Below are 21,063 nucleotides of genomic sequence, written 5' to 3' on the forward strand. Positions count from 1 at the left end.
CTGTGAAACTGAAGTTTTGATGTTCTGATTACATTTTTCAATACACATAAAAATTAACAGACGATTATTAATGTTAAAAGTGCCTACCCACATTCCACCTAAAAGCTTCTCACATATGACTATGCCTGCCAGATTCTAGAATTACAGACTTTCAAGTCAGAGTGGCTTCAGAGAGATGTCTGTGTTCAGCCAAACTCTGTGGCTTGATTCCCTTAAATCACATCTTTGCCAAGTAGTCAGGCAGCTAGTTCTTGGACACTCCAGTGATGGGGAGCTCATTCATTTATTCAACAAACAAATATTGAGTACAGACACTAAGGAACTCTTCAGGCTAGACCTAACACTAGAAAAAGGGGGTAGGTGGTCGGGTAAGAGGGTAAGAATAGAGTCTCCACCTTTATCCAAGGTTCGTACAAGCTAGTGTGACTTCCCCCATATCTACTGTATATGTTTCCCAGTTTCTTTCTCATGTCCATCATTAAAAGAATGATAAATTTGAGGCGGGGAGGGAAGAGTGAACATCCATAAATTACAAGAGTCAGTCCATGAATAACCCAAACTTTCTTGTACACTTTTCAGTTTGTACACTGAATGTCCTAAGGTCATTTCCATTTAATGGAATTAAACATGCGAAGGCTTTGGAGGTTTGGCACCCTAAGTGCTCCTTTCTAAGGATCCACAGAGGATGTGGGAGTGGGTGAAGATGACCTATGAACTCCCGAGGAGCAGACTTTCTCTATTTTGGGCACTTTCCCCTCTTATCGCCATCTTTAGCTGTTTTCTCTATTCCTGGAAGCACTGGGCTCTAATCTACAATTTTACTCTTATCCTTGGGCTGCTTGTCACATATCTAATACTTGTTTTTTTCTTGGGCTGGTGAACAGTGTCCTCCTTTCTGTGTGGGAACAAATGCCCTGAACTGCATCTTTTGTATGACATGAAGCCTGCTGGAGACGCCCCAGGTACCAGAGTTTCTCAAATGCTCCTAGAATTGGCCTTGTTATGAAATGTCCCTCAGTGAGTCACCCATGAGAAAGCAAAAATAACGCAAGATTCAAATCTTGTCAAGTCTGAAAATGAGGTAGAAACGTGTGCCTTTTCTTATGAAGCAAAATAATCTACACAAACTTTTCTTCCATTAAACAAAAATACAGACAATCTAGTGTAAGCTGAAGCAACCCGCTCACCCAGGGAACAGAAAGGGCTGCCTTCTAGTTGAAGACTTACTATGTGCCAGGCATTGTGCAAACAGTTTTGCAGACTATTAGTTCATTTATTCCTCCCAACAACTTTATGAGGTTATTATTCCCATTTTACAGATGAGGAAACTAAGAGCCAGAGAGATTTAACACTGCAAGGAGGTGCTGAACAAGAGTTTCAACCTCTGTCTGACCAAAGCTTCTGCTCTCAACCCTATAACTTAGGTGGGCAGGGTCTCCCGCCTCAGAGCAAAGGCATGAAAACCGAATGGTGGTTTTGTTTTGCAGAGCGTCTAAGAATTAATCAAGCCTGAGAAGTAAGCCTGCAGTTGCTCTGTGGCTTAGGTCAACAAGTGCCTGCCGGGCCAGGAAATGCCAATGGTACACAGGGCCTTTAGGTCCCGGGAAAGACAGTGGCCTGCACCTGAAGCTGCATGTTTGTCTGGGTGAGCTCTTCTGCTTTCTTTTCCAGTGACATCACCCAGACCTTCCTCTTCTGTCTGCAGCGGGTGGCGGCCGCCCGGTTCCGTTCCAGAAATTTCCGCCGCCTCTCGTCAGGATCCTCATCCACCACCCTTCGCCGGCGCCCCCCTGTGGGCTGGGGCGGCTGTATTGTCTGGGTGGGCTGCATCTGTTGTGTTGCTGGTGAAACCTGCTGGGGAAGAGAGGGAGGAGGTGATGGGGAGAGAAGGGATGGCTGGGTAAGGTGTTGAAATGTGAAGTACAGGCAGCCCCTTGCTTTAGTTAGCACATCAAACTTGTTTTGCTAAGAGTGAAGTCACACTCATGAAGAGGAAAAGCATCACCCAGTTATCTCCTATGATATTTTGGCAAGATACAGGGATGACGTGCAAAAAGAGAGTCAAGTAGATTCCCCCCTCCCTCGACTGGCATTTGGCTGAATCATGATGAAAGAAACACTTTTCTTCCTCCTTAGATGTTAAAAATGTTTTATTTGAGGTGCTTTGTAAAATTTGAAAGTGCCCACGTATAGTGACGGATGAAAACAGAGAGGTAGGGGTGACTATCACCGTATTGATGGGTCTGCTGTCATCTGCAGAAATCTCCTTCAGGGCAGGTTGTGAATGCCTTTCATTCTAACGGTGTCAAAACCCTGTTCCTAGAATACACCTCAGGGATGGCATCACCACTGTGACTCTTATCAAAAGAACCCTGTGAAGCCTGGAAAGCACCTGAAATCCTTTTGTCACAACATCACAGTTCTTAACCAAAGGTCTTGTGGGACCAAACTCCATTTGGGTCTCTCTCCTCCTCCGAGCCTGACTAAGGCTGATGAGATTATAGGAGATGGCGAGTGGGTGAATTTCTAGGTGACTGGGAAGCGTGACCTCTGAAAGCCCATCCTGAAGCAGCCCTGAGCCCTGTTAATACATGGTGTCTACTGACACGGAGGGATGGTTGTATAGCACCATCTATTATATTATAAGGAAATCCCAGGAGTGGCAAAGCACTTTATTAAAATGTTTTACTATGCTTCTAAATTCCCTGTAAGGTCTGCAAGAGGCTCAGCAACATGTAGGGTTTCAGGGACCCCCACACGTGTAGCTTTATTTCCCTTCATACAGCAGACACTCAGCACCTAGTGAAATTTCTATGACTGACTCTTTATGTGTCTGAACACCTAATGCTTCCCTAATGCACTTCACTCCTTCCCCTTTCTTCATTCTCAATAAAGGTTTTTTTTTTTTTTTTCCCTTCCCTCTCATTGCTCAGTCACTCAGGCTTATGGTGTAATACCTATAAATTTGTTTTACAAGAGGCATTTAACCTGCAGAAATAACAGGCAAAAAGTTTTAAAAATGAAACCCAGCCACCTTTTCTACCACATTCCAACCCTATGATTGAAACCAATCAGAACGACTATACTTGTACTAATAATGGCTCCTGGTTGCCCATCAGCTGACTAACGATATATTTTAATCCTAAACTCTATCAAACTATACATTACTAAAGAATTAGGCTTGGGACTGAGGTTGGATAGCATCTCAGTAATTTTTTTTTTAAAGCTAAGACATTTTCTAAAACTGTTTATTGGCAATTCCTCTCCTGACGATCATAAAAGAATAACAAAATAAACTGTCTAAGATCTTACTCACCAGAGTGGCTGCTGAAGATTTAATCCTTGTTATTGGCAAATGTTTAGCTAGTCATTTCAGATGCAGTAACCTCTGAGCTAACCACTGCAAAGCAAAGCACTAGGAAAGAACGCGCTAACCTGGCTATTTTTACCTTTACTATTTCTTTGTGTGAATTAACAATCTCTCATTGCCAGCCCTAGACAAGACTCTCAAGCAAGCAAAACTTGGGTTTAACCTGCACTATGGAGACCTCTCTTTCAATGTTGTATTCTCCCATGCTAACTTTAACCAACATTTATCCCTTGATAACTTTTCGTCTGCCTTACCCCAAATGGATAAGGTACATGGTGATTTCAGGCTTTATCCAGGTTCAGGGTCAAGGTGTGGCTTGGTTAAGTGAAATTCCTGGTGACCTAGGAGTGATACCAGGACTCTGAAATTATATCCTGATACGCAGGTGAATTGCAAGAAGCCAGGAGAAATTGCAAATGCAACCCTAAGACCAGAATTTGTGTCTCTGACAAGTATTGTTACTTAGCATTATCTTTTTAAAACGGCATTCTCTCGGGGGTAGGGTGGGAGGGATAAATTTGGAATATGGAATTAACAGATACATACTACCATATATAAAATAGATTAACAAGAAAGATTTACTGTATACCACAGGAAACTATGTTCATAGTTCTTGTAATGAATTATAATGGAAAAGAATAAGAAAGAATATAGATATATACATATATATGCACAACCGAATTACCGTGTACACCTGAAACTAACACAATATTGTAAATCAACTATACTTCAGTAATAAATAAATAAATAGAATGGCATTATGTTGACACAGATTCTCTGAAAAATTTGATCAAAAACAATTAATTGTAATTTCAAAAAGAATTTATTCCAAGTCATCTTAGAATCTCAGAATTGGATGACCTTAATAAACTTCTACTCCTGGTGTTCTGACAATCCAAATTTCATTTCATCAACCAAGTTAATACATTTTAAGAGGAGCATTTTGAATATGTTCTAAATAATTTTGTTCAAATTTCAAGAAGACTAACCTGGTTTTGTTGAAAAAAGCAACTTTACATATCCAATTATAAAAGCAATTAACTAATTGCATATACAATTGGCCACTTATTGACTTGAAATGGAGGCCAATTGGCTAATTGGTAATTAGCTAATGAATGTCTTTTATATTTAATGAACTGTTAAACTTGTCTATGAAGTAACCTGCCCATAAATGCAACCAACTCTTAACGCTATCCATTTAAAAAGAAAAAAGAAAGAAAGTACACACGTGAATCTATCTTCTATCTTTGATCTTGTAGTTTTCTTTTCCCCCTTCTAAATCCATGACCTACACTGGCACATGATTAAAAAGGTGTTTTGGATAGCATTTTATCGATTGCTAAACTACGTGCTAAGCTTCTATCACATTACTTCAGTTTGAAATTAATCCTGGCTAACTACTGAAAACTGTGCCAAGGGCTAAACATTCTCTTATTTAATACTCCTAAGCCTATGGGCTTAGTCTATTATTGCCCCATTTTGCAGATGGAAAAACTGACACTTAGGGAGGTTCATCTACTGACCTCAGTCACACAAGTAAGGTGGGAAAAGGATGAAAGTTTTCTCATTCAAAAGCCTGATTCTTATTTGCTATGTAGAATACTTCTAAGAATCTTTGCAAAAGTAAGCTTACCTAACAAATAATCTTAACTATTGAACAGATTAGAAAGCTGCTTATGGATAACCCATTTTGTGGGTGGCTTTCTAGGTTTGGTATGTGTTGGAGGAGGCAGCAATGTACAAGCTCTCGAAGCTGCCTGATGAGAGGAACAGAGTCAGATGATGGAAGAGACAGTGAATAAGCGTTACTTGGCGATCCCAAGCTTCCGACATCATTCTGACCCAACTGGTTGGAAGCTGGGTGGGTGGAAGGAACTGACAAAAGTCATTTCACTTGAAGGTTCAAAGTGCCCAGGGTGAGCCATGCTCCTAGACATGCCCTTCATCCACTTACTGAAACTCACTCGGGTACACGGACCCGCCTCTCTTCTTGGGCTGGGTGACATAACGTCTGCCTGGTCCCCCGACCCTCTTCCAGTTGTGTCTAAGTGCTGGCTTTCTTTCTAGCCACTCCTGGTGACTTTCCACCTCTGGGGTTTGGCCTTTCTCTTGAGCTGATCATCTACAGAGCTTGGCTCTCTGTCGGCTCCCTCCAACGCATTTCTCATTGGGTGGGATGAGTCATCTCTCTTCAACATTCACAAAGCACCTTACACCCTAACATCCATCACTGAACCTTTGTCTGCCTGAAATTGTTACTCTTTATATTTTTAACATTTACTCTTATTTAGAAGATTGCCCATTGTATCTAATTTCCATTTTACAGTTGACACAAGTGGGTCTCTAAGATGTTATAAAGCACTGCAGCTAGAACCATGGTTAGAATGAACTTACCTTTCTTGTTCTTTATTCACTTCTTTCATTACATGCTTAAATTCTTAATCCGCCATTGGTGTTACATTTTTAGGGTTAACTTTGTAATATACTACAAAAATAGATTTTGGAGAACTTGAAGTTTACCTTTTCCCTTAGAAACTAGACTTGGTATTTATCATATTAGTTATGGAAACTGCAATCTGGGAGGGTTCTATGGGTAACCATTACCTCCTAGGAAATGAACAGAGCCCCTCAGAGTGTCAGAACCCGTGGGCTTGTCAAGTAAGGTTGCTGCCAGTGAGCCCCTCGCTAGAGCCGGCACTGTTAAGGAGAAGGGGAAAAGAGATTATGAAAAACGTCTACCTGTGCTTGGGTGCCGGAGTGCAGGGGTGGGTGTGGCGAGGTCTGGTGATGTGCTGGGTGTGCATGAAGGTGGGAGTGGGAGTGATGATGTGGGTGGTTCTGCTGGTGATGGGGTTGAGGATGAGGGTGGTGTGCTGGGTGCTGGTGCTGGTGCGGGTAGGGGTGGTGGGCCGGCAGTGTCTGGTGCTGATGCGGGTGTGAGTGCATGTGATGGTGTGGCGTCTGGTCCTGCCGGGAGCCCATCATTTCCATCATGTGGCCCATGGTGTTCATATTCCCATTCGACATGGCAGCAGGGTGGTGAGTCAATGCAGCCTTCAGCCTCTGAAACAGAATAAAAGAAGAGGGGACAGGTGAGGTCAGCTGAGCATACAACAGGGATTTTGAATCAAAATGACTCATAGTTTCAGTTTTATATTTAGCAGCTTCCCGGGTGGCTCAAGTGGTAAAGAATATGCCTGCCAATGCAGGAGGCACAGGAGATGCAAGTTTGATCTCTGGGTCAGGAAGATTCCCCTGGAGGAGAAAATGGAAACCCATTCCAGTATTCTTGCCTGGACAATCCCCATGGACAGAGGAGCCTAGTGGGCTACAGTCCATGGAGTTGCAAAGAGTCACAACTGAGGTGGCTCAGGATGGATATAATGATACTATTACTAACATTTTTTTCTTATTGTGTAGCAGTATGGTTTTATATACATTTCAGATTTTCATATGTATTAGAGTAGGTAGGCGTGTCAATGTCAGCCAGGAATGTTAATTAATTCAACTGACACTGCAAATAAGCAGGATACCCTAGACACTTTACTAAAAGGTATTTCCTACTATCCAATTGTTCACCATATCCTATTGGCAGCGAAGTGCAAGTATAAACCCAATGGAATCATTCAATATGACAACATCATTGAACAAAAGGCCCATATGAAATGGCACTGTCACAAGGTAATGAGTCACAAGAATAAAAGATTTTTGCTTTTCAAAAGATTTCTCAGACCCAAAGAGGAAAGAACTTCAAATTTCAGAATCTAGGAACAATTTTAATATTATTTAAGTCTTGAAATTAGATTAGAAATCCATAACTTTGGGAGGCAATGTAGATCTTTCCATTTGTTCCTATGACACTTCTCATAATCCCTCTGATAATCTAATTTTCTCACACAATAATGTTCTTCTGACTTTAAAGTTGAGGAATATGGACCATTGCACTTCTACAGCTTCTTTGATGACCATACCACAGGGCAGGTACAAAATCGTCAACCATCAACAAGCAAACAGACATATACACAATTAAATTCTCCCTGAATCTAACCCCTAAGCAGGGGTCAGCAAGCTTTTCAATAAAGAAGTCAGATAGTAAACATTTCCATCATTGCATGCCTTAAGGTCTCTCACAACTACTCAGCTCGGCCCTTTCAGCACAAAAACAGATATGGACATTCTGTAAACAAATGACCATGCCTTGTTTCAACGCAATTTTACTTAGGGACAGGATATCTGAATTTCATAGAACTTCCACATGTCACAAAATACTATGCTACTTTTGATTTTTTTTCAATCATTTAAAAATGTCAAAACATTTTTGTGCAAAATTAGGCCGTGGTAAAGAATCAGTTGGTAGTCAAGTTGTTTGCAGTTTCTTATACACAGACAATTATCGTCATACCCTGAGGGGCACAGTGGAAAGTATTGTATAATACAGTTACTCCTTGGAAATGTATCTTCTGCAGAGATGATAGTCTAGTTGGCAAGCTTATGTTGGCTTCATAAAGTATTTACTAGGGAACTCAAAGTTCTCTCCTGATTTGCATTCTTATCTGATTGATGATGATAGCATGTAATCACTGCAAATGGAAGAGTGGTATTTAAATGATGATCAAAGCTACCATGTGCCAGGCCTATACAATATTAATGATTCTCAACTGGTCAGAGTAAACTATTGATAAGAATAAATTCAATCCATAAAAATCTTTAGTTAAATATAAAGAGCCTCCACTTGTTTAAAAAAAAAACATAAAAAATGGGCCAGTGGGCGGGGGTGGGAGCAGGTATAGGTTGACAAACCATATGTTAATATTCAATAATTATTGAATACATTTCCTGCATCTGATGCAGCAACCACTGAGCCCAACTGCCTCCTCCTTCACAAGCAACATCCACTACACAGGAGCTACTGAACTGCATCAGTATCCTGAAGAAGTTAAGCTTCCTGAATCCCTGGGAAAGATTAGGTGCTGCATATTGTGTTTATTACTAAACAGAAAAGTGAACAGATACTCCTCACCTCCAAGTTTTAGAAATGAGTTCATTGTTTTTATAAAAACGCTCATTATAAAAAATTTAAGCGACGCTTAAAAGTACAGCGAAGGCAGTAACCAGTGAACCAAGTGCATTGCTTAAATTTGGTGGGTGAACAGTATTCCAGACAGCTCTCTCTGTAGAGATGGAGCAACAAGCAGAGTCATTTCATTACAGTGAGATCACCATGGCACATGGTGTCAGAAAACTCTTATGTGAAGAGAACATAAGCAAAAGAAGCAAAAACTGGATGAACTGTTGGACTTCGGATACATGTATCTTAAATCCAAGAAAACTCTGTAAGTGATATATCCAAACTTAAAAGTGAAGAAAATTATGAAAAAATATATTGAGATCATATATTGACATATCAAGTAGTATTGATGGATTTTTTATACTATTCTTTATAATTTTATTATTATATAATATAAAGCTGCATAGTAAAAAAACAAACTACTACAAGACTATGTGGTGTAAAAGTAAAAGCCACCTGTCTACCTTCTTCCTTCTTAGCCCCATTCCTCAGATGTATCTACCAAGCATCTGCTGACATATCCTCAGCATTTATCAGAACATGTTGTGTGAGGTCTTTATAATGATATATGATTTTGTATCTTGCTTTTTTTCTACTTCAATGATATATATCTTTGACAGCATGCCCTGTCAATAATAGCTAATAATAATGTCTGGCATCAATTGAGCACTCACTCCGTGCCACTCCTCATTCTGTGTTTTATGAATATTAACTCACTTAATCCTCAGAACAATTCAGTAAGGCACAAAGACAGACTAATCCATTTGCCCAAGCTCTTGCCACTGGAGAGGAACGGAGGTGAGCTACCTCCAGACCTGTTCTCTACACCAGGACAAAAGGAGCTGGAAGGCTTGCCATGCACACTTTGTCAAAAACAGGAAAAAACTGTATCGTGCCACCTCCCCATCATCAAAAGGAAATGCAAAAAGAAGAGCAGTGCCCAGAAAAAAAAAATGACAAGGTTATTTCCGCACAATGTAGCACACAAGTGGAGACCCAGTGTATCCTGCTTGTTCTGAAACTTGGCAGAGGTAAGGGTGGGAGGTAACAATCTCCAGGCAGCCAAACTGCAGCAAAGGACCAGCCAGAACTTAGCATCATCATCTCTCTGGTTATATTTATTAAGAATGGGTACTTGTATTCCGCCCCCAAACACAGATCTGACAAGGTCCAGGTATATCTTCTCCCTGGCCCCACTTCCTAACCTTCAGGTATATGACTGTTCTAGGTCTTCTCAATGTTCAGAGGATGAAGTTCAAGCCCTTAGCACAGCCTATGCATAGGCACTGAGGAGTGTGGCCGGGCATTCCCACCAACACTTCCATTTGATTGTCTTCTTGCCTGGGATGATCTTTCCTTTTCCTGAGACACTCTAGAGCTTTAAGCAGCAGGACCCTCTTTAGTAAAACTCTCCCTGCTCTCTGCTCTAAACCAATTCCTATTGTTACAAGGTCCCAGCAGAACCATATTCCCCTTTGTAAAACTCAGTGTGTAGTTGTAGTTTTTAGTATGATCATTCAATTAATATCCACCAACCATCCCAGATGATAAGCATCATGACAGCAGGAACCACACTGGATTTTGCCTGGTATTAAATTCATAACTTTAGCACAGAACCTGGTATACACATTGGGCACTCAATTCATATTTCTGGAATGAATCAATGAATGAATGAAACTTCGTGAGGCTTATGATAAGAATGTAGCATTTTCATTTTGGATCCTTGGTGGTGGTATTCGTAAGAAAGGATAATTTTACCAGTCATCGAAGGTCAAGAGAATGACTGCAGAAGTCATACAGGCAGGTGGGCTATAAAAGTACTGTCAAAAGACCTCCCTGCTCCATCCCCAGTCTGCCCTCTGAAAATGATAACAGAAAAAAAAAAGAAGAAGAAGAAAAGAAAACACACACATACAAAAGGAATGTGCATTAACTTCATCTTGGTATATTTTCCCTGAAAGAGTGGCAAGGAAAATTGAAAAGCTGTTAAACAGTGGGTCTTTATGTTATCCCTTCAATGCTACAAACAACATTTTCACCTTTAATTAGGTGCAAATGTTGCCTGACAAATAAATACTATGCACCAGATCTTCATCTCTCGAATAATTAGCTTGTACTGTTAAGGGAAATTACTTGATTGCCTCAAGTCTATTCTTGCAGGTTTCATGCCAAGGCCATAATACTAATAAGGCTTATAACATTCCGTTTAACTATTCATTCAACAAATATTTACTGGGCACTAATGTTAGGCACTTTATTATTTGCCCACTACCTGAAGGAAATCGGAGATGTATAAAAACCAAAGCTTTCCCAAAGCGCTGGAAAGAAAACACACACACTCGAGTGTGGAAATGAAGACTTTTTAAGGATCCCTTAGAGCAGTGGTTCCCAACCCTTTGGGCACCAGGGCCTGGTTTTGTGGAAGACAATTTTTCCACAGACCAGGGGTGGGAGGGATGGTTTCGGGAGGATTTCAAGCACATTATATTTTTTGTGCCTTTTTTATACTGTTCATGGGATTCTTGTGGCAAGACTACTGGAGTGGTTGGCCATTCCCTCCTGCAGCGGACCACGTTTTGTCAGAACTCTCCACTATGGCCCGTCCATCTTGGGTGGCCCTGCACAGTATGGCTCATAGCTTCATTGAGTTATGCAAGCCCTTTTGCCACGACAAGGCTGTAATCCATGAAGCAGAGGATGAGATGATTGGATAGCATCACTGACTCAATGGGCATGAACTTGGGCAAACTCTGGGAGATGGTGAGGGACAGGGAGGCCTGGCATGCTGCAGTCCAGAAGGTCACAAAGAGTTGGACATGACTTAGTGACTGAACAACAAAATGAAAGTGAGAGTCACTCAGTCGTGTCCAACTCTTTGCGACCCCATGGGCTATATACTCCATGGAATTCTCCAGGCCAGAATACTTCCCTTCACCAGCAGATCTTCCCAATCCAGGGATTGAACCCCTGTCTCCTGCATTGCAGGTGGATTCTTTACCAGCTGAGTCACCAGGGAAGCCAACAACATATTTATTGTGCACTTTATTTCTATTATTACATCAATTCCACTCAGATCATGGGGCATTAGATCCTGGAGGATGAGAACGCCTGGCTTAGAGAATCCCAGGCCTGTGGGTCGAGTCCACTCCCAGAGCAGCAGCTGGCATCATGTTTAAAGAGAAATGACTATAGAGCTGCTCTGCATATGCTACATTTAATATTTTCCATGTCATTTCTAAACAGTGTGGGGGCACTTCTCAAAGTCCTAAAGAGCCTGCTGCTCCTCTGGTGCCAACAAGAGTCATCACCCTGTAAATCATTAAAAAATACCAAATAAAGATATTTGTATCCCACTCTCTTAGGGATGATAAATGACCAGCAAATGAGTCCAAGCTGTATTTTGCAGAATGATTCTTTCTTTTTGAAACTGAACTGTGTCTTATTTTAAATAACATTCTACCCAATGCCAAGAAAAGGCAAGGGAGAGAAGGAAATTAATGAGCAAATAAACATATATTTTTCAACTATAAAAACCAAGGCTATTACGGAGGTGCGACAGCAAGAAAGGAAAAAAGAAAAAAAAGATTCTGTTTACTTTCTCTCGTCCTCTACCATATCCATTTATTTGAAAGAGCAAATCAGGAGAGACAGCAAGAAGCCTGACACAGCTGGTTTCAGTCAACAGGGGTCATTTTCATTCAGTCTGTGTATTTTATAAGCTCCTTGTACACTGTTCCTGATGGAAGGGTGGGCCTGCTGCCTGGGATCTGAGTCCTGGTGAGAAACTAGCTTTCTACTTCATCCCATACCCTGCACAACTGCTGCCATGACGGACCGGGCACAGTGCCCCTCCAGCTCAGCTCAGCTTTGTATCACAGCATGTCTTGTGAAGGCCAGGTATACGCAAACGTCATCACCTCCACATGAGTGCATACATGTAGGCCTGCGTGAGCTCACACGCACGACGTACCCACCCACACCCACCCCAGGCAATCTATCTCCCATTAACAACTCAGTCTGGCCAATTAGAAACATTTGTGAAACTGTAAAAACATTTCTTCTCCATCTTCAGCTCAGCAGATTGCTCATGCTTTACAGACTCTGAAAGCCAAACCAAATTAAACAATTATTTGAAATTCAGTTGGGTGGGAGGTGGGGGCAGTTTTAATTAAAAACAGCTCTGGGTTTTCTTCCCGAAGAGAATGTGGTAACATCAAAATGTAGTGTTGCTGAGTTGACCACAAGTATGAGACTATCTATATGAAAATAAGATAAAACCCATCTTTGTATTTCCTTTTGAATACAAAACAATTACCATCAGTGGCCACCCAAAGGTATTTCTGTAAATGTAATGTCTTCATCCTTTCTCCTTCTCAAACACAGCCAATCAGCTGAGGTGTAACACAGGCTTCTGAATAGTCCAAATGGTCAGTGATGTGACACAGAACTTTTCACGGAAGGAGGGCTGCAATATCGATCATTACTGACTTGCTGTAGGTATCAACAACTTCTGAAATTGTCTCTGAATTCACAAAAAAATAACATATTTATCCACTGAATTTTATGACTATACGTGGTCAGTTTGGATCCCAAAATCCTTCCCAAAATTGGAGAGAGGTAGGGATGAGAGGGTGCCATGGAGAAGTTATACCAACTTTGACCTTCATTCTGTCAAAGTAGAAATTGTTTGCTTGTTTGGCCAAGCTGCATATGGGATCTTAGTTCCTTGACCAGGGCTCGAACCCGTGTCCCCTGCATTAGAAGGGTGAAGTCTTAACCACTTGACCACCAGAGAAGTCCCTAAGGCAAGTATAGTTTTAATGCCCAGATTCACATCTCAGCTTCAGGATGTCTGTTGAGAATGATCGTATAACTCTAATAGCATGTGGATCTTAAAATCCACATCTATTTCAGAATCATTGTTAAGACAATTAACTCAAATCACATTTGGCTTAATTACTTGGAATAAAATATGCTCCTTTCAAAACCTTCATAATGTAATTCAGCTCTGATGGTTTCACAATTTAAGTATTCTTCTGCTTTAGATTTTGGTTTGGTAGTAAAATTTCAAATAATCCTACAGGTTGGCAGTAGAGATTACCACAGAAAGGGGAGGATGCCATAGGATCTGGGAGGAAAAATATTCATACTCTGTCATTTGTCATTAAAAAGTATTAATTCTGAACATAGTAGAAATGATATAATTAATAAAAAAACACACACACACACAAAGGAATTGTATTATACATTAATACTCCAGTCCATTGGAAAATGGTGTGAGGAAATTTCAAAAATATGGATGGTACCTCAGAAAAGTGGAACTTCAGCAGTTCCAAAGTAACCAAGGAAAAGCATTCGATGTCTGATTTCACTCTCTCATTGTCTACTTATGGGTATAACTTATAAAGTGATGTAAAAAAGACCCAGGTGCTAGGTGACATGCTAAACTTTGGTGGTTAAAAAAAGCCAATCAAACCCCAGAGACAGATCTTGATCAATTTCCCTGCCAGTCTTTTTATATTAATATGTAAGTCACATATTAATGATAGCTCTGCAAGACAGAGCCTTTGATTTACTCTTGGTAACTGAAGACATTAATGAATGCACATTGATAGAATTGTTTTATTTCAGATACCACTTCCCTGAATCTCTTCAGCTGAGGGGCTGTCCTTTACAATTCAGCGGGCTGATCAGCATTTTAAGAGGCTCTGCATTTTAGTGAATTTCAGAACCAATCGCTCTTCTGAGAGCAAGAGTTAGTCTTCATTTTGTTGTAAGACGGCTTTAAATAAGCACTTAGATAAGTAAACTGCTTGGCTCTACACGTTCTAATCTACCGAATAAATGAGGCAAGATCCCGAATTCCCTATTCCATGAGAAAGGGGTCTGAGTTGATGTCTGCTAAGAGATAGGAATCTATCGGAGAAGTGAGTTGTATGCATGTCTAAAATAAATAAAGAAAAATCATTGTTTCAGAGAACTTCAGAAGAAGAGCAGAAGACTTGGAGTGAGAAATCTAGTTTAAAAACCTGGCTCTACCACCTTGGCCAGTCACTTTAAGCTTCAAATTCTTCAAAATAAGAATCTCTTTATCTTTTAAGAGGGTGCTAATAGCCTTTGACTGCGTGGATCACAATAAACTGTGGAAAATTCTGAAAGAGATGGGAATACCAGAGCACCTGATCTGCCTCTTGAGAAATTTGTATGCAGGTCAGGAAGCAACAGTTAGAACTGGACAAGGAACAACAGACTGGTTCCAAATAGGAAAAGGAGTTCGTCAAGGCTGTATACTGTCACCCTGTTTATTTAACTTAAAAGCAGAGTACGTCACGAGAAACGCTGGACTGGAAGAAACACAAGCTGGAATCAAGATTGCTGGGAGAAATATCAATAACCTCAGATATGCAGATGACACCACCCTTATGGCAGAAAGTGAAGGGGAACTGAAAAGCCTCTTGATGAAAGTGAAAGTGGAGAGTGAAAAAGTTGGCTTAAAGCTCAACATTCAGAAAACGAAGATCATGGCATCCGGTCCCATCACTTCATGGTAAATAGATGGGGAAACAGTGGAAACAGTATCAGACTTTATTATTTTGGGCTACAAAATCACTAAGATGGTGACTGCAGCCATGAAATTAAAAGATGCTTACTCCTTGGAAGGAAAGTTATGACCAACCTAGATAGCATATTCAAAAGCAGAGACATTACTTTGCCAACAAAGGTTCGTCTAGTCAAGGCTATGGTTTTTCCTGTGGTCATGTATGGATGTGAGAGTTGGACTGTAAAGAAGGCTGAGCGCCGAAGAATTGATGCTTTTGAACTGTGGTGTTGGAGAAGACTCTTGAGAGTCCCTTGGACTGCAAGGAGATCCAACCAGTCCATTCTGAAGGAGATCAGCCCTGGGATTTCTTTGGAAGGAATGATGCTAAAGCTGAAACTCCAGTACTTTGGCCACCTCATGCAAAGAGTTGACTCATTGGAAAAGACTCTGATGCTGGGGGGGATTGGGGGCAGGAGGAGAAGGGGATGACAGAGGATGAGATGGCTGGATAGCATCAATGACTCGATGGCCGTGAGTCTGAGTGAACTCCAGGAGTTGGTGATGGACAGGGAGGCCTGGCGTGCTGCGATTCATGGGGTCGCAGAGAGTTGGACACGACTGAGCGACTGATCTGATCTGATCTGATCTGAATAGAAACTCTTGACTTTATCTGAGAAAGACTGATGTTCATTATGATGTCACCTTAAGTAGAACACTGTATTGGGAACAAAAGAAGCCAAAAAGATACTTTACCATAGAATGCATAAGGACAAAGTCAGGTTTTTAGTATATCTCATGGAGAAGGCAATGGCAACCCACTCCAGTACTCTTGCCTGGAAAATCCCATGGACAGAGGAGCCTGGTAGGCTGCATGCAGTCCATGGGGTCGCTGAGGGTCAGACACGACTGAGCAACTTCATTTTCACTTTTCACTTTCATGCATTGGAGAAGGAAATGGCAACCCACTCTAATGTTCTTGCCTGGAGAATCCCAGGGATGGGGGAGCCTGTTGGGCTGCCGTCTATGGGGTCGCCCAGAGTTGGACATGACTGAAGTGACTCAGCAGCATGGAATCTGACTCCTCTGCAAAACACTGGTACACTCTCTCTCTCTTTTTTTTTAAACAACTGTATAATCTCCTGGAGCTCTCCTAGTGTCTCAGTAGTAAAGAACCCACCTGCAGATGCAGGAGATGTGGGTTCAATCCCTGGATCAAGAAGATCCCTTGGAGAAAGAAGTGGCAACCCACTCTAGTATTCTTGCTTTGGAAATCCCATGGACAGAGAAGCCTGGCAGTCTACAGTCCATGGGGTCATAGAAGAATCAGATACAACTTATCAACTAGACAACAACAACAATCATCTCCTAATTGGCTTAGAACTAAACAGAAAATGCAGAAGCCACAGCCATCAACTGTGTATGATACAAAGCTAGTAGAGGGTATTAATACACTGGGTGAGGAACCAGTATCCAAAAAATCTTGGCAGACTAGCATCAAGGAATCCAATAAGAGAAATTTAATGAGGGGTCAATGTAACATATTATGCTTGGTTAACATAAACAAAAGCAAAGCACAAAAATACACCAGCACTGTCCAGTGAAAATTCAGGGGAGATGTAGCTTGTTAGTTACATATATATCAGAGGATGTAGGGATTTCATGTGACTTTGTAAAGCACAGCTATGTAAAGCACACATGAAAACAACTAATGCTGGCTTTTCAGTTGCATCAGCAAAACTAGATTAGCGAATTTAATGCAAGAGGGTGATAGTCCTGTTCACCTCTGCACAGGCCGGAATGTGTGCTGTACAAGCCCACGTCCCTGTATCTCTGCCCCCATCCCAGAGATCTCACATCATGCGTCATAGGTGTTGGATTTTCTCTAAGGGAGTATCCAACTCTCAGTTGGTATTCCACACATGCCATTATCATTTTTCCATCTCTAATGACACTGTGGACTTCCCTGATTGCTCAGTTGGTAAAGAATTGGCCTGCAATGCAGGAGACCCCAGTTCAATTCTTGGGTTGGGAAGATCCGCTGGAGAAGGGATAGGCTACCCACTCCAGTATTCTTAGGCTTCCCTTGTGGCTCAACTAGTAAAGAATCCACCTGCAATGTGGGAGACCTGGGTTTGATCCCTGGGTTGGGAAGATCCACTAGAGAAGGGAAAGGCTACCCACTCCAGTATTCTGGCGTTGAGAATTCAATGGACTGTATAATCTATGGGGTTGCAAAGAGTCAGACACGACTGAGCAACTTTCACAATGACACTGTGATGAACGTCCTTGTATTTGCACATCTTGGCATAGTTGCCCAGCTACTTCTATGTGTTCATTATTTTTTTAAAAAACTGATGACTTGATCCATCCTGTTGGGTTCAACTTCTGGGAAGAGGTGATGATGACAATGAATGGTAGGAACAGTGCATGTCTGTGTGTTAGCAGCGTGTACATGTCTGTTAATGCACATATGTGTCTGTGTGTTATGTGTAGGGAATGGTATCTTGGTGTTAAGGGAGATGTAAAAGGAAAAGATGGGGGTGGAGGCAACTGATAAGAATCAGTTTTAGTTAATGAGACTTTTCTTGGGTCTTCTTTTCCTATTCTATCAATATCCCCATACCCAGGTGAGACATTGCCATATTATGTCTTCAGGGTCCCCTGCTCCTTTCAGATTACTGAGCTCCTTAAGCACTATGGAATGACTTTGGGTATTAACTTGGCCCTATTTTAAGTCACTAAGTTGTGTCTGACTCCTTTGTGACCCCATAGACTGTAGTCCACCAGGTTCCTCTGTCTATGGGATTTTCCAGGTAAGAATACTTAAGTGGGTTGCCATTCCTTCTCCAGGGGATCTTCTCAAACCAGGGATTTGTCATGTCAAATTTGACATGTCTCATGTCCCCTGCATTGCAGGAGGATTCCTTACCACTGAGCCACCAGGGAAACACCCTAGCAGATATTATATGCTCTTGGCTGGTTTCCTTGGCAATTTTAAAGGTGCCGAATACACAGTGGCCTTAGAATAAACGTTTGTTGATTGCCTGCCTGCCTGCCGCCTGCAAGTCTCCAGGAGTGGTGCCTAGGCGTGGAATGTCTTTGAAGCGCCAGCCTATATTTTCCTCACAGAAAGAACACCTTCTGGTGGTGGTTGCAGGGAGAATAATGCCCTTTGTCTTGCTAGTGAACACTACACACCTCCCAAAGACCCAGCACCTGCAAGCCTGGGTAATTTTAGGTGAGGGCTTATTTCCAGCTTTTATAGAAGAAGAAAGTTCTATTGGAAAAAAGTAATCCTTTGTTATTTTATTTTGGACGAGCTTTTAATCAGAAACATAGGCAGTAACATATGTTAGAAAAGGACATATGAAACATAGAACTTTGCATTTATAACTCACTATGGAAAATCCATGTTAAAGCAACACTAAATTTGGGGTTTTAATTGCACAGAAGTCAGGAAATTCAGATTCAAGTTCCCACAGCAAACTTGACTCCATATGTACATCCAAGGGACCTTCCTGAGTGGGGTAACCTAATTATTTGGCAAAAAAGTTATAAAATGAAAAGTGATGGAAATAATTTCTCCTCACTGCTACACTTCCCATCATCCCAAGAAAGATGGATGGCAGGCAACATTAGCTACATTAACTGCGCTGTTTTTAATGCACAGACGTCCTTGGGCGTGTGCTTGATGACCATCATGAAGAGTCATCGCTTTGCAGCGCTGGGGCAGGGAGGTCCACGACTTGGTGGTGTGCTGTTTGGGTGGAGTAGCCAGTCACCCCATCACCAGTCCTCCACCAGATCCTTCCCCACACCCTTCTGAGAACAGCTGTGTTCCATGGGCACTGCCCTCTCACCCCCACACCATCCCCAGAGGACACCTCTCAGTTACTCAGATGCTGAAATTCCTGCATCTGAATGTCTGACTAAAGGGCCATCCTAGACACGCCTCTGTCTGGTCCTGGGAAGACTTCTCAGGACGGCTGCTCCAGATTGCTGTCTTCTAGCTTTATTCCACTTGTTGGGAGATGGCGAGACATGTGCTATTCTGGGTGGAGACATTAGTCGTCTGCACAAGGGAGCCTCAAGCTCATTATAGGTAAAAAGTGTCCATGTATTTCTCTTAAACTGTGGGTAGTAGATTGTATGGAAGTATAAGTTATCCTGCCCCTTGGTATCAATATCCACACCCAACTATCATGTGGTGTATGTCCAGTTCTGTTTCTCTTCCTGGTAAAATGGTGCAGTACATTCTGTTCTCCATGCTCTCTTTTACCTCTGGCCTGATCCCTGCTTGGGTTTCCCCAAACATGTCAACAAATATGTGGGGGGAAGTGGGGAAGAGAGAGAGTATAATAAACTCTGAATATTAAGTGAGAGTTGGACTGTGAAGAAGGCTGAGTGCCGAAGAATTGATGCTTTTGAACTGTGGTGTTGGAGAAGACTCTTGAGAGTCCCTTGGACTGCAAGGAGATACAACCAGTCCATTCTGAAGGAGATCAGCCCTGGGATTTCTTTGGAGGGAATGATGCTAAAGCTGAAACTCCAGTACTTTGGCCACCTCATGCGAAGAGTTGACTCATTGGAAAAGACTCTGATGCTGGGAGGGATTGGGGGCAGGAGGAGAAGGGGATGACAGAGGATGAGATGGCTGGATGGCATCACTGACTCGATGGCTGTGAGTCTCAGTGAACTCTGGGAGTTGGTGATGGACAGGGAGGCCTGGTGTGCTGTGATTCATGGGGTCGCAAAGAGTCAGACACGACTGAGCGACTGATCTGATCTGATCTGATTAAGTGCCGCTTATTTTGGGATGCTTTGTAAGTGTTTGTGGTCCAAAGCCTCTGGACTAATAGCCCAATCAGCTTGCTGTGATGGCTCTACCATCCTCCTAAAAGAGAGTTCCAGGTCTGCCTGTGAGTGGTATGGATCTGATGGTGCTCAACTCTGCTGCCCTGGGACAACACAACCACACATCCACCAATAGCCCCTGGGCTCTGAGCACATTGAGAATCAGTGATGCCATTTGTCAATGGCCTGTTCTCATTGAGCGGGAAGGATCAGGAATAACCCAGGAGAGACTCAAGATGAAGGAGCACCATCATTAATAAAGACTTCTATCATAACACAATCTTTGGTTTTTTAGGCAAACCATACCAGGGAGAATAAAGCTGTGCATGGGGAAACAAACGGAATGCAAAATCTTTTTTTTTTTTTTTTTTGGTTGCATGTCTAGATTTAAGGCAGCTTTTTTTTTTTACAATGAATATCTACATTTAAGGCATTTTCAAGAGAAACCATTTATCATTTATGAAGATTCTGGTTGCTTGCGTGTTTATAAAAAGTTATGCCTAAGGAAAACTTTTGAATTATGCCCAAGAAGATGATGAGTCCAGCCAAAAATGAGGAACAACTTTTTTTTTTTTTTTTCTGAGCAATGTGCATCCAAATCATGTTGATTCTCATGTGCATTTTAAAAATCCCATTGATAACTAGTGGTTGAAGAATAAGTTTTCTGTGCTCTTTTCTAATTTTTCTTTTTGTTTCAGGAGGTTATGACCAACAGAATACATTAACTATTTGGTGCATTTTTAAGAGTGAAACTACAGTCCTTTGCTAAGCTATTTTTTTTTTACCTTTTCATTCCTATTGTCTCCATGGTGTACAAGTCAATAAACTGGATATCTAAATCTACTATTTTACTATCCACAACCCAAGTAATGGGGGTGGTGGGGTGGGGAATGTGGAACCATCTCTTTAAATCACATTGTCACAACTGAGTACCATTCTAAAAACACCAAATAGAAAGCTTTCTGGTTGATTTATTCATTGAAAATGGCCTAAGAATTTATCTTCTAACAAGCTTAAGATATCATTTTCATGATCTGTCTTCTTTTTTAGCTTAAGCAATTTCTTTTCTGACTCCCAATTTCCTCTTAAGCAACTGCTCACCAGCGACTGACAATAATATAGGAGCTTGCCCTAAATCAGTGCCTTCCTTTTAGACAGCAAAGTTCTCTGCAGATATTAAACCTCTGAAGTAGTTGATGAAGATCATTCCCTATGTTTTGAAGGTGTAGG

At 41.6% G+C, this 21,063-nt stretch overlaps 1 protein-coding gene across 10 annotated transcripts in view; it reads right to left on the minus strand.

The window, feature by feature from the left end:
• CREB5 (cAMP responsive element binding protein 5) overlaps positions 1–21,063 on the minus strand; it is a 438,005-nt gene that overhangs the window by 13,878 nt on the left and 403,064 nt on the right. For 5 of the 10 annotated variants that reach the window (XM_024990748.2, XM_024990747.2, XM_059885637.1 and 2 more), the window contains 2 exon segments: positions 6,110–6,433; positions 1,624–1,851 (listed from right to left, as the gene is read on the minus strand). In XM_024990748.2, coding sequence (XP_024846516.1) covers positions 1,624–1,851; positions 6,110–6,433 — 552 coding nt within the window. 10 annotated transcript variants of the gene reach the window in all.

The sequence above is a fragment of the Bos taurus genome, chromosome 4 (genome assembly GCF_002263795.3).
Source record: "Bos taurus isolate L1 Dominette 01449 registration number 42190680 breed Hereford chromosome 4, ARS-UCD2.0, whole genome shotgun sequence".
NCBI classification, from domain to species: domain Eukaryota; kingdom Metazoa; phylum Chordata; class Mammalia; order Artiodactyla; family Bovidae; genus Bos; species Bos taurus.